This window comes from Rhinatrema bivittatum, chromosome 4 (assembly GCF_901001135.1).
Source record: "Rhinatrema bivittatum chromosome 4, aRhiBiv1.1, whole genome shotgun sequence".
NCBI classification, from domain to species: domain Eukaryota; kingdom Metazoa; phylum Chordata; class Amphibia; order Gymnophiona; family Rhinatrematidae; genus Rhinatrema; species Rhinatrema bivittatum.
In genome coordinates, this window is record NC_042618.1 from 269,484,255 (window position 1) to 269,498,718 (window position 14,464).

At 48.3% G+C, this 14,464-nt stretch overlaps 1 protein-coding gene across 1 annotated transcript in view; it reads right to left on the minus strand.

Moving 5' to 3' along the window:
* Positions 1 to 14,464, minus strand: part of SYT10 (synaptotagmin 10) — a 596,888-nt gene that overhangs the window by 53,182 nt on the left and 529,242 nt on the right. Inside the window, exon 6 of the mRNA XM_029597488.1 lies at positions 6,448 to 6,577. Coding sequence (XP_029453348.1) covers positions 6,448 to 6,577 — 130 coding nt within the window. The remainder of the gene's footprint in view (positions 1 to 6,447; positions 6,578 to 14,464) is intronic.

The following is a 14,464-nucleotide window of genomic DNA, read 5'->3' on the forward strand; positions in this document are numbered from 1 at the left end:
TGTTGGTAACAAAAGGAAATACAGTCCGCTAACCAGGAGGAAAGAGTCTGCTTACCCACAGGTTTGCCCAATTTGATGGGATCAAAGAAAACAAACAATTGGGTGCCTTTACTGTGGGCAGCTGTACGGTCTAGATAAAAAGCTAGAGCACGTTTACAGACAAGGGTATGCAGAGCCCGTTTTCCTGGGTTTGACTCGGGCCTTGGAAAGAAAGTGGATAGTATAATGGATTGATTGATATGAAACTCGGATACTACCTTAGGCAAAAATTAGGGTGAGTGCGGAGTACTACCCTGTCATGCAGAAGTTTAGTATAAGGCGGGTAGGTGACTAAGGCCTGTAACTCACTAACTCTGCGAGCCAATGTCATTGCCAACAGAAAAATCACTTTCCAAGTGAGATAGCAGAGATCACAGGATTGGAGAGGCTCAAATGGCGGTTTTATGAGCCTTCCCAAAACCATGATGAGTTCCCAAGAAGGGGCCAGAGGGCGCAGTGGAGGTTTAAGGTGAAGCAAAAGCCCTTCAAAAAGCGTGTGACAATGGATTGTACTGAAATGGGTACATCCACCACACCTTTATGGAAGGCGGCTACCGCACTGACATGTACCCTGATAGAAGAAGTTTTGAGGTCTGACTCTGACAGGTGCCAGAGATAGTCCAGAAACTTCGGTGTGGGACAAGTGAAGGGATTGATGGACATGGAAGTACACCATCCCGTAAACCTGTTCCATTTATAAGGATAAGACTGCCTCATGGAAGGCTTTCGTGAAGCTACTAGGACACGGGAAACCGGCTCTGAAAGGTTAAGAGGTTGAAGTATTAACCTTTCAACATCCAGGCAGTCAGAGAGAGGGCCTGGAAGTTGGGGGTGACGAAGGCAGCCGTTGTTCTGAGTGATCAGAAGTGGGTCCTTCCCCAGAGGAATGTGCCGGTGTATCGATAGGTCGTGGAGAATTGGAAACCAGACCTGGCATGGCCAATGAGGGGCTATGAGAATCATTAGACCCCTGTCCCTTCGCAACTTCACAAGAGTCTTTGAAATGAGTGGAAGTGGAGGGTATGCATAAAGGAGCCCGCTGGCCCATGAGAGGGAGAAAGCATCTCTGGGCTAGTGGTGTTGGCTGTGGATGAGAGAGCAGAAGTTCCCTAATTTGCGATTGTGAATTGACGCAAAGAGCTCTATGTGAGGGTAACCCCAACATTGGAATATTGAGTCCGCTACAGTGGGGTTGAGGAACCACTCGTGCAGTTGAAAAGTGTCTGCCAACACATTGTCCACTCCCGGCAAGTAGGTGGCCCTGAGATACATCGAGTGTTAAAGGGCCTCCGCCCATACCTGTACAGCTTCCTGACACAGGATACCACAGGAGCCCATTCCCCCTTGCTTGTTGATGTACCACATGGCCACCTGGTTGTCAGTTTGAATCAGGATGACCTGGTTGGAGAAGTGATCCTGAAAAGTCCTGAGAGCATATCTGATTGCACGAAGCTCCAGGAAATTTATCTGGTGTTTGGCTTCCTCTGGAGACCAGATGCCCTGAGTTTGCAGATTTCCAACATGTGCTCCCCAGCTGAGGTTGGAGGCATCTGTTGTCAAGTTTATTTGAGGTTCTGGAATCAGAAATGGGAGGCCTTGTACCAGATTGGATTGGTTTGCCCACCAAGATAGTGATAGACGGAGCTGTTTGGTGATGCGGATTGTGGAGGAGTCCATTGCGATCTTAGAGTCCATTGCATGACTCTCATGGCGAGGTGAGCCATGGGAGTGAAATGCACTGTGGAGGCCATATGACCCAATAATATCAGGAAGTGACGTGCAGTTGAATGTTGTCGAGACTGCAGTTGAAGGGCCAGAGAAGCGAGAGTGAGAGCTCGATCGTGAGGTAGGAAAGCTTTCACTCTTAGAGTGTCCAAGTCGGCCCCTATGAACAATAGAGTTTGCGAAGGACCTAGCCTGGATTTTTCATAGTTTATGAGAAAACCCAGGGAGATCAGGGAATGTAAAGTGAGGCGAAGGGACGTCAGTGCACCTTGCCGAGAGGGAGCCCTGATCAACCAATCATCCAGATAGGGGTAGACGTGGACACTCCGACTCCTGAGATAAGCCGCTACCACCATGAGGCACTTGGTGAAGACACGTGGGGCAGATGCTAGGCCGAAAGGTAACACTCGGTATTGGAATCTGTGATGTGAAGGAGTAATTGAAATGTGCATGTAGGCGTCCTGAAGGTCTAGAGAGCAGAGCCAGAACCCCTTTGAAGAAGGGGAAGTAGAGAACCTAAGGTCATCATCTTGAACTTTTCTCTCTGTAGGTATTTGTTCTGAGTGCGAAGATCCAATATTGGGCATACCCCACCTGACTGATTTGGTATCAGGAAATACCTGGAATAGAACCCTTGTCCCTGTTTTGAGAGGGGCACTGGTTCTATTGCTCGGGACTGGAGGAGGAGGGAGACATCCTGCTCTAAGAGTGGTGAATGGTCGGATGTTCCCCATGTCAGCCGAGGCGGGGAATCCGGTGGGACAGAGAGAAAGTTGAGGTGGTAACCTTTGGTCACCACTGCAAGTACCCACTGATCTGTGGTGACTGTGTGCCGTAGGCTGGAGAAGTGGCAGAACCGGCCGCCGACCGGAATAGTCGTAAGTGGAAGCTGGATACTGCTCTCTAGAAAGGAGTCAATAACCTGCCACTGGCCCTTGTTGAGTGGCTGGCTGTTACTTCTGCACTCTATGCTGCCTAGGTTGGCCTTTTTGGTAAGGCTTAGAAGGCCGACCTCTGCAAGCTGGGGGATAGTATCTCCTCTACCGATAGAATTATCTCTTAGAATCCCTCTTCAAAGATCTTTTGGATGAAGAAGAGGGATCAGAAGGCAGTAAGGAGAGCTGGCGCAGAGTCTCTTGGTGGTCCTTGAGCTGCGCCACTGCTTCTTGAATCTTTTCACCGAAAAGATTATCCCCCGCACAGGGCAAATCAGCCAATCTGTCTTGTACCTCTGGTCTGAGGTCTGAAGATTTCAGCCAGGCCCATCTCTTTGCACTGATATCGGCTGCTGTCACCCTGGAAGCGGTGTCAAAGATGTCATACACTGATCGTACTTCATGCTTGCCAGCATCTAAGCTCTTTTGTGCTAGGGCATGAAGTTGGTCCTGGAACTGCAGAGGTAAGGCCTCAGCAAAGTCTTGAACCTTCGTGAACAAGGCCCTATTATATTGGGTCATGTAGAGTTGGTAGGATGCAATGCGAGAGATGAGCATTGATCCATGGAATACCTGTCTTCCAAATGCATCCAGGACCTTCTGATCTTTACCTGGGGGAATGGATGAATGAGGGTTGGAGCGTCTGGCCCTTTTCTGGGCTGACTCTACAACCACCGAGTGATGATCCAACTGAGTTCTTTGAAAGCCAGGGGCTGACTGAACTAAGTAGGTGGCATCTGCTTTTCGGTTAACAGGTGCCATAGAGCCAGGGTGCTCCCAGTTTCTCTTCAAAAGGTCCAAAAGGATGTCATGAATAGGGATGGACATGATTTCCTTTGGAGCATCGAGAAATTGAATAAGCTCTAGCATCTGGTGCCTAGAGTCCTTTTCTGTCTGAAGCTGGAATGGGACTGTTTCAGACATATCCTTTACAAAATTAATAAAGGAAGGAAGCATTCTCCTCCTCTGGAGGAGAATGCTTCCTTTCATCAGGAGGGGAGGGCTGGGAAGGTAGATCAATAGAATCCTGGGAAGAATCATCGGTCCAAGGATTATAAGGGTCATCACCAGCTCCCAAATGTTCTTCAGAAGGAAGTGATAGGGTTATTCCTGAAGGCCCTGGCCTGGGCATCGATGGTCCTGAAGGAGGAATCGAAGGCATCGATGGAGGCATCGAGGGCGTCGATGGCAGTATGGCTGGCACCGATGGAATCAGTGACATCGATGGATATGTCAGTGGCGGCACTCCCAATGGTGGAATGAAGAGTGGTGTTTCTTCATCTTCCTCTGATGACAAGGGAATTGGCGAGGAAGGAGTCAGGTCCTTCGGTTCCCTCGGATCCATCGGTGGAAGGGCACCGATTATCTTGTCCATTCTAGCCAATAGTGGTGCCAGCGCCATGGGCATCGGATCGGTGACCGGAGCAGGAACCGGTACCAGTATCGATGGAAGTTGGAAGCCCTGGAGTGCTTTGCCGATGGCCTCTTGGATCATCTGATCCAATTCCTCACAGAAACCTGGGGCATGAATACTCGGTTCTGGAGTGGGAGGAAGCACTGGCGTAACCGGAGGGTCCACTGGTGAAGGTGTAATCGCGGATCCCGGCACCTGTCCAGGTGGGGAACGTCTCGGTGATCCAGAGACAGAAAAGGATGAAGCATTTTCTGTAAGGGGCTTCTTTGTTGGAGGCTCAGACGACGTCGATGTCGAGGGCTTAGTGGTATCGATGGCCTGAGCTTTACGATAATGGTGTCGATGTTTTTCTCGATGTTCCCCCCGGTGTTTTTCCAGAGGAGGAACAGAGGGGGGGTTGACACCCGTGGAGTCATCGAAGCCGGTCGGACAGCAGCGGATTCCTGATGCTGGCACGACATAGCAACACTGGTTCAGAAGACGTCGAAGCTATCGATGGAGTCGGGGTTTTTGGCCAAAAGAGAAGACCCATCTTATCGAGTTGAGCCTTGCGACATCGTGGCGGGACCCTAAGCACATCACACAGACCGTGTGAGGGTCAGTGATGGACATTGTTCTAGTACAGTTGGGGCACGGATGGAAACCCGACGCCATGGCTTCGACAAAATTTAGTCACGGTGTGGTCGATGGCCAGAAGGCCGCGAGGGAAAAACTCGACGGGAATCGACCACAAACGGGCAAAAAACTTACCATTTGACCATGGACCAAAGAAATTGATGAGAACCCCTGTGGGGTAAAATGTTTTGAAATTTTTCAAAGTTCCGTGAGGAAAATTCCTGTCAGGAATCTCTGAAGAGCTCCTTAACCCGCGTGGCTACTGCTGCGCGGAAAAAAGAAGACTGAAGGGGGACTCCTGCTGGCTGCAGGGTTGATGCTATGCTGGGCATGCCGAGTAGGTGCCAGTCACAGTTCTGGAAACTTTGACAAAAGTGTTCCGTGATTGGGATCCATCCTGATGATGTCACCCATATGTGAGGACCTCCATCCTGCTTGTCCTGTGAGAACAGAGCAGTCAGTACAGATTTATGATAAAGTCAATGAAACTGGGTTCCAAGTAATGTATACAGAGTAGTGATAAAACAAAGTCCCATTCTCCTGCTTGAGCAGTAGCCAGAGTGGATCCCAGGGTTCAAGGAGCAGAATCCATGATGCTCTGGGTGCGGTGATAATAGAACAACACAACTTATACCAGCTGAGATTCATGAAGAACATGATTGTTTAAAATTCAGAAAAAAAGTGAAAGTGTTTTTGTTTATGTAGGCTTTTTCTTGATCATATAACAAAGAGTGAGTTGTAGCAGCACTATTGGTTTAAATTTTCTCTGTTTTAAACCTGTGGATGATTATGTAATATTAAGGCTCAAACAGAAAATAAAATAAAAAGGGAACACATTGACTGTTGATTGATTTGTCATATTTATTACTAAAAAAGTAAGGGGGCGGATTTTCAGAGCCCTGCTCGCCTAAATCCGCCTAAATCCGGGCGGATTTAGGCGAGCAGGGCCCTGCGCGCCGGTGCGCCTATGTTCAATAGGCCTACCGGCGCGGGCAGACCCGGGACTCGCGTAAGTCCCGGGGTTTTCCGAGGGGGGGCGTGTCGAGGGGGCGGGCCCGATCTGCGCGGCGTTTTCGGGGCGGGGCCGTAGCGTTTCGGGGGCGGGCCCGGGGCTTGGCCGCGCCCTCCGGACATGCCCCCAGGTTGCGTCCCGGCGCGCTAGCGGCCTGCTGGCGCGCGGGGATTTACGTCTCCCTCCGGGAGGCGTAAATCCCCCGACAAAGGTAAGGGGGGGGTTTAGACAGGGCCGGGCGGGTGGGTTAGGTAGGGGAAGGGAGGGGAAGGTGAGGGGAGGGCAAAAGAAAGTTCCCTCCGAGGCCGCTCCGATTTCGGAGCGGCCTCAGAGGGAACGGAGGTAGGCTGCGCGGCTCGGCGCATGCCGGCTATACGGAATCGATAGCCTTGCGCGCGCCGATCCCGGATTTTAGCGGATACGCGCGGCTACGCGCGTATCTACTAAAATCCAGCGTACTTTTGTTTGCGCCTGATGCGCCAACAAAAGTACGCCAAATCGCGCTATTTGAAAATTTACCCCCAACTGTATTAGTGTTCTTTAATAGAAAAGGGTCTAAGATCCTACCAACATTTCTATTGTATTTTGCCAATGTGAAAATCCTGATTTCAGACATACAAATTAAAATAAACTAGACAAATTAAGTTCAGAAGAAATTGTTAAAGCGATCAAAGACTATGATAGGTAACTGAAGAGATGTTCCATACCTCAACCAATTGATGCCAATGAGTTATTGGTTTTCGGGGGTATGCTAACATTTCATTCCAATGATCTCGCCCAAGACCTTCAGTATTGAGTCCTGTCCTGCATACCCCAATCACTTCATTGTGTCCTACTCTGAGAAGTAGGAGGAAAAGAAGACGTTACAGCACTTTAGTCAAGAGCTGTTTAATATGGATTAGAAAAACATTCATAAATCAGAATTTAAGACCATGAGCTACTTATACAGGTAACTGGTGATACAAACTGATGCACAAACAAACATATCAGAACTTGAATTTGGAACAATAATACAACATATGTATAAAGACAATTTATGACCGTATGGCATTGTACACTGTGGGGCGGATTTTAAAAGGGTTACGCGTGTAATATATGCACAAATCTACGCCCGCTTGTAAATCTTAAAATCTGGCCCTGTGTATCCTAAAATATACAACATCCTGATTTAAATATCTTATATAGAGAAGCTTTTCTAATTACAATTTCTATCAGGGTCTTTTATCACTGCATTTATTTGTTCTTGTATGATACTTTGTGGGGTAGATTTTCAGAGCCCTGCTCGCCTAAATCCGCCCAAAACCGGGCGGATTTAGGCGAGCAGGGCCCTGCGCGCCGGGAAGCCTATTTTACATAGGCCTCCCGGCGCGCGCAGAGCCCCGGGACTCGCGTAAGTCCCGGGGTTCTCGGAGGGGGGCGTGTCGGGGGCGTGTCGGGGGCGGGCCCGGTCGCCGCGGCGGTCCGGGGGCGTGTCGGCAGCGTTTTGGGGGCGGGTACGGGGCGTGGCTACGGCCCGGGGGCGTGGCCGCGCCCATCCGTACCCGCCCCCAGGTCGCGGCCCGGCGCGCAGCAGGCCCGCTTGGCGCGCGGGGATTTACGTCTCCCTCCGGGAGGCGTAAATCCCCCGACAAAGGTAAGGGGGGGGTGTAGACAGGGCCGGGCGGGTGGGGTTAGGTAGGGGAAGGGAGGGGAAGGTGAGGGGAGGGCAAAGGAAAGTTCCCTCCAAGGCCGCTCCGATTTCGGAGCGGCCTTGGAGGGGAACGGGGGGAGGCAAGCGCGGCTCGGCGCGCGCAGGCTATACAAAATCGATAGCCTTGCGCACGCCGATCCAGGATTTTAGTAGATACGCGCGACTACGCGCGTATCTACTAAAATCCAGCGTACTTTTGTTTGCGCCTGGAGCGCAAACAAAAGTAGGCTGTTCGCGCTCGTCTGAAAATCTACCCCTGTGGGTATAATATTTATTAGTAATGGGGCAGATTTTAAAAGGGTTACGTGCGTAATATAACCGCTCCTGCACGTGCCGAGCCTATTTTGCATAGGTCCGGCGACGTGCGCAAGCCCCGGGATGTGCATATGTCCCGAGGCTTGAAAAAAGGGGAGGAGAGTGGGTGGGATGGGGCGGTCCGTGGGTGGGGCGAGGGCGGGACCGAGGCCTCTGGCAGGCATAAATAAAAAAAATAAAGGTGGAGGGGATATAGGTAGGGCTGGGGGGCAGGTTAGATAGGGGAAGGGAGGGGAAAGTGGAGGGAATGGGGAAAGCCATCGGGGCTCCCCTAGGGCTTGGCATGCGCAAGGTGCACAAGTGTGCACCCCCTTGCGTGCGCCGACTCCGGATTTTATAACATGCGCACGGCTGTGCGCGCATGTTATAAAATCTACACCCATGTGTACCTATTAAAATCCGGCCCAAAGTGCGTTCATTTGAAATGAGTGTGCAAAATGCATCAAATGAGACAATTTTTCTTTCATCCATATACCCCTGAAATGAATGGAGGGTGCCCACAAATTAAACAAAAATGTTTGCTTCATTCATTTTGTTTCCCATTCAAGTTTATGGCCCATTAAACAGTGCTGCAGTGAGACTAATTAGTATAGCAACCTAGAAATTCCTGAGAGAGGTAGTAGTTAGAACAGAGCCAATGTGGGGAAAAAGGGCAAGTAGTGGATGGTGGACCAATCAAGATGAAGCTGCCCTCCTCCTGATAATAGGGGTCTTGCTACCACTCAGCCTTGTTGCCATACTCTAGACTCCACATATTAGGGGTTTTGTTTCCATTCTGCCTAGTTGCCATGCTCCTGACAACACATTTGGGGATTTACATAGAAACATTGAAATGACGGCAGAAGAAGACCAAACGGTCCATCCAGTCTGCCCAGCAAGCTTTCACTTTTTTTTTCTTTTTTCCCCCATACTTATCTGTTACTCTTGTCCCTTGTAAGTGAATTTTTTTCTTTTATTTCTACTTCTTGCAACCACTCAGCCTTGCTGTCATACCCTAGATTCTACATCTTGGGGGTTTTACTTCCACTCAGCCTTGGTGCTCTGCTCCTGACGTGACACCTTAAGGGTCTTGCTGCCACTCTGCCTTGCTGCCATCCATGCCTTGATGTTTATTTATTTACTAATTTATATATATCCCATAAGCAATGTGGGTAGATCGAAGCAGTTCACAGAAGGTTCATTCATAAAAAGCATAATCAATATAAAATCATACATTAAAATAGAACAAAAATCATACATAAAAGTAAATAAAACAAAAATAACACATTAAAAATAGTTACACTTTAGGAATCTTGCTGCCATTCTTCCTTGCATAAGGTGTAGCATAAGGGACATAATTATGTCCCTTATGCTACACCTTCTTTGCTGCTATACCTCTTATGCTATACCTTGGTGTCTTTCTTCCACTCTATCTTGCTGCCATACCCCAGACTCTATATCTCAGGGGCCTTGATGCCTTATCACTTATGCTATTCCTTAGGACAGTGGTTCTCAACCTTTTTTCTGTCGGGACAAACCTGACAGATGGTTCTCACATGCATGATACCCTGACCCATGATCGTCACAGGGCTAGATGTAAAAGTACAGTTTGCATCCACAGGAACCCCCCTGACCCACAATAATGGATGTAAAGCAGAATTACAACATTCCCCATACAATTCACCCTACAAAAAAGATATTCTGGTTCTGGTGTCATGTCAGTAACAGCAACTCAAACTCCTTCTACTTCCAGGTTCAATAGCCCTATTTATGAAAAGACAGCAGTTTACCACCAATGCATGTCCTCTTGAGAAAACACAACAAATAAGACTGATACAAATGCTTACATGCTAGTAAAATATCTCGGTAACAGACACAGAACCGACCTAACATACTCCCAGGATCTGTAGTAATGCACATAAACTAATCCACACACAGTTATACCTGTATTATGGAATACACTCAAACAAGAGCAAACCTATCTATGAAAAGGCAACACTACAAATATTAAATCAGGCCCTAAAACCAATACACCTCTTATTAGGAAAATAGAACTAGCAAGCAGCTATAGATCCCCACACAGAAATAATTGTAAAACTATACTAATAAGCAGAATAAATGTTTCAAAACAGCTATGAACAACATCCAACAATTAAAAACTCATAAAAACTATTACAAATTCTCCAAACACCAATAAAATATTTCAAAAAAAGCAGACACATCACATTATATTAAATAATCAAAATGGCAGTCAATCAAGAAAAATAAACTTTAAAAGCCACCTTTACTTACCCCCTCCAGCAGCTCTCCTACTCCTCTTCCATGCAGGCCGTAGCACACAGCAGAAGCAGCAGTAGAGGCTAAGCTCTATACTCATGGTCCTCTTCCTTAGTGCCCATGTCTTTCACACACACACACACCATATCAGTCATGCCCCCATGACCAGTTTCTGTCTCTCACACACCAATCATCTCCCAAACAGTCTTTGACACACTCACCAGTCACCTTCCTGAACAGTTTCTCTCATGCCATATACACACACAGGCTTCCCACTCCCATGTTCTACTTACATAATCGGGCTTTTCACTCTCATAATCACTTTCTCTGTCTCACACACACTCACCAGTCTCTCACTCCCATGCTTGTTCTCTCCAGATGCACAGGCTTCTCATTCCCATAATCACTTTCTTTCTCTCAAACACACATACAAAAACACATACCAGTCACCTGATCTCTCTCAAGCATACACACACACACACACACACACACACACACACACACACACACACACAGGCTTCCCACTCCCATGTTCTCTTTCAGATATACAGGCTTTTCACTCCCATGCTGTGTCTCACACACACCCAGGTTTCTCACTCCCATGCTCACTCTTCACATGCACAGGTATCTCATTCCCATAATCACTTTCTCTCTCTCTCTCTCACACACACACACACACCACATGTACACATATACACACAAACCACACCAGTCACCTGATCTCTCTCATGCATACACACACACACAGGCTTCCCACATCCATGTTCTGTCTTACATATACAGGTTTCTCCCTCCCATGCTGTGTCTCACACACACCCAGGTTTCTCACTCCCATGCTCACTCTCTTCACATGCACAGGCTTCTCATTCCCATAATCACTTTCTCTCTGTTACATACACACACACGCACACCAGTCTCTCTCTCATTTCCATGCTCGCTCTCCAGGTTCACAGGCTTCTCATTCCATGAATCACATTCTTTCTCTCACATTCACACACACTGTCACCTTACCAACCAGTCTCTCTCTCATGCATGCACACACATACACAGATTTCCCACTCTCATGCTCTCTCTCACATAATCAGGCGTCTCACTCCCTTGCTTTCTTTCACACCCCCCCCCCCCACAACACCAGGCTTCTTACGCCCATGCTTTCTCACATACCCAGATTTCTCACTTCCATGCTTTCTCTCTCTCTCTCTCACACACACACACACACACACACATCAGTCACCTCCATGACTGTCTTACACTCTAACATACACATCAGTCATTTCCCTGAGCAGTCACTTTCATTGTCTCTCACATATACACACACATCAGCTCTCTGACCAGTTTCTCTCAATCACACACATGCTCTCAATCAAATACATTCTCTCACTTACACACAGGCTGGCTACTTCTCTCTCTCTCTCACTCACTTCCACTCCCCCCCCCCCCCCCGAGCACAAATGGTAGCTGCAGCAGCCTCCTCCTCCAGCCCCCGCAGGCCAAGAAAGAAGAATCCGATCGGCCTCGGGAGGCTCATGCTGCTGTTTCCTTTCCCGATTACCGGCTGCTTCAATTGCTCGGGGGCCGATGCTGCTGCCGCCACTGCTACTTTTCCACGTGGCACGGGCCGGCTCTTTCTCCTTCCCGCGCACCGCGTATCATTTCCTGTTCCGGGGCGCGGGAAGGAAAAAAGGCCAGCCACGGGTGCCAGAGCTTCTAGCGCCGCTGCCATTCCCGCTGGGCTTGAACGTGCTGATAGCCCGGCGGCAACGGCAGCAGGGAAGGAAGAGCAGAGGGAGAGACCGGGAGCACGCGACACACCAGCTGGTGCTTGGCGACACACCGGTTGAGAAGTGCTGCCTTAGGAGGTTGATATTGAGTACCACTTAACCAGATAATTAAGAACTTATATAGCTAAGTGGCCACAATTGAATATCTGGCTGTGTTTAATGGCCACCATTTATCTGGATAAGTTCTTAGCCAGAGAAGTACTTATCCAGCTAAGAGAAGGGCAAGAAAAGGACATTTTGTGGAGGAGTTACTTATCTGGTTAACTAAGCTGGATAAGTTGCAGTATTCAGAATTATCCAGTTAAGTTAACCAGATAAGTTAGATCTACTCAATAGCAGGTCTGAAGTTAGCCGGATAAAGTTTAGTCATATCCAACTAACTTAGCCATTTAATGTTGAATATATAGCTCTGGGGTCTTAAGCCACTCCATCTTGCTGCCATAAACCAATTGTATCACCTTAGTATTCTTTCTGCTTCTCTATTCTGCTACATACCCCAAACTCTATAATTTGGGGTGTTCTTGTCATTATAGGTGGCTTCTTTGCACATTTCATCATGCTTTGGGGTCTTCATGCCACTCTTTGTGCTATGTTCTTCTGTCACTGCCTGGATTTTTTCTTTACCTTTGCTGCTTTATGTCATGGTTTCACCTGCTTTGCAGTCTCTCTGTGCCAAGGTTCTGCCTACTGCACATCCTTCTCTCCACCAGGGGTCCTCAGTGAGCCTTATTCATGGTTCTGCCAGTTACCTCTTCATTGATCACACCATGCCTCAGCTTCAGCCCTACTTAGCCCAATCTATCCAATCCCTCAGTTCCTCTTCCTTGAGTTACCTTGGAACTCTGACCTGACCAGCCTTGTGGCCTCCAGGCATTCTGCCTTGCCTAATGGCCTCCAGATATTCTGTATTTTCTGTTCTGTTCTGTCCTTGTCCTGTTGCAGTCTTGTCCTGCCCTTGAACAGCTTTGTCCTTGTCAGGCTCTGTCCAAACCAGTCCCCTGAATTACTTCCCAGGTCTCTGCCTTGGTTTTCATCCCAGTCAGTACTTATATCCAGCCTCAGCCTGTACTCTATATCCAGCCCCAGCCTGTGCTCTGTGTCCAAGCCCCGGCCTGTGCTCTGTATCCATCCCCAGGCCTGTGCTCTGTATCCAGTCCCGTCCTGTACTCTATATCCAGCCCAGTCTGTATCCAGCTCCAGCCTGTGTTCCATGTCCAAGTCCCAGCTTTGCTCTGTATCCAGCCTGAGCTGGTACCTGTAACAGGCTCCCAGCCAGTACCCGTATCTAGCTCTCAGCCATCACTTGTATCCAGCTTTCAGCCTCTGCATGACCTCAGCTTCCAGCCTGTACCTGCTCACAGCTCCCAGTCCAAGCCTAGCCATGATGTTCAGTAGGAGACAAGACCTATTAAGAGGGCTGGTTAGGCAGAAGACCTGCACTGCTTCTGTGGAGTGCTCCATGACTCTATCTCACTGACCTGTGACAGAATGAAGATGCCAAAACAGCCCTCACAGGAGTTGTTGCAGGGCTTCCTGCCAACCCATTGAGCCTGGAATGGATTTTAATCATTCTAATATAGACACATGCAATTGTGTTCCTTCCCCAGCAACTCAAGCCATTCTTGACTCTATGCTTTTTTTATGTCTGTCATGCTTGCCAAATTTGGAATCCTTCAACCTTCCTTGAATGCTACCAATGTCATTTCCCTAATCCTTCCAAATGGAGATGCAAAAGATTTCAGTATGCTAACTCACTTCACACAAACCTGCTTTGGTTGTGGGGACTTTAAAAATGCATTCCAAGCTACAAACACCAGTGCCTGCCAGCATGCAATCTGTTGAGAAAGCTCTCTTGAAATCCACAGCACACTCAGACACAAGTAAATTCAGCCAACAACATTTAAAACCAGCACCTCGAAAGGTGAATGCTGCCTCTCCAGAAACCTACAGCACAGTTCTTTAGAAAATCACAGTCAATTCAGCTGCAAATTGCCAAGATATTTTAAATTTTGTACCTATAAAGACAATGCTTTCTACTGGACCCAGCCCAGCTAATCAAGAATAAATGAATGGTCAAGGTAGTCCTGATCCAGTGGCACTATCTCAGTCTATAGAAGCTTTGAGACAGGAAAAGCTAATTAAGTCAGATGGTGGAGCCCAGCTGCCATTAGCTGCAAGAAGCAATTCCTTAATGGGATCAGCTCTGACTTGTAGGAAGGTAGCATGTACCTTTCCCATACTGACCTTCTCTTGAGCTCTCCTGAGTGAACAAGGCTCAGAACCTAACTCTAATCTAGCTACACAGAACCCACCCCAGATTACTGTTGCCACCACAGCTGCAGTTCTGTCTCCAGAGTTCTGTGTCTCTGTTCAGTCATTACGCAATGTGAAAACACCTTTAATATCTTCAGCCAAAGGAAATTGTAATCCCATCTGAAGCTCTGCCAATCTCAGCTATGTATTAGGTTCAGGAAGAGTCTGCTAAATCCACTACACTCTAGGAGAGACCAAGTTCAGCAACTTCTCTTCTGAGGGACTCCACTCCTGCTGATCTGATCCAGAAGGAGCAGCCTAGTACAGCTGACCCATTTGAGGACTAGTCCTCTGTTACAGCCTTGCTCCCTGTGGAGTTTTTCCCTGCAGCCCACTGCCATAGACGTGCTGGCCCAGCTACCCAGTGCC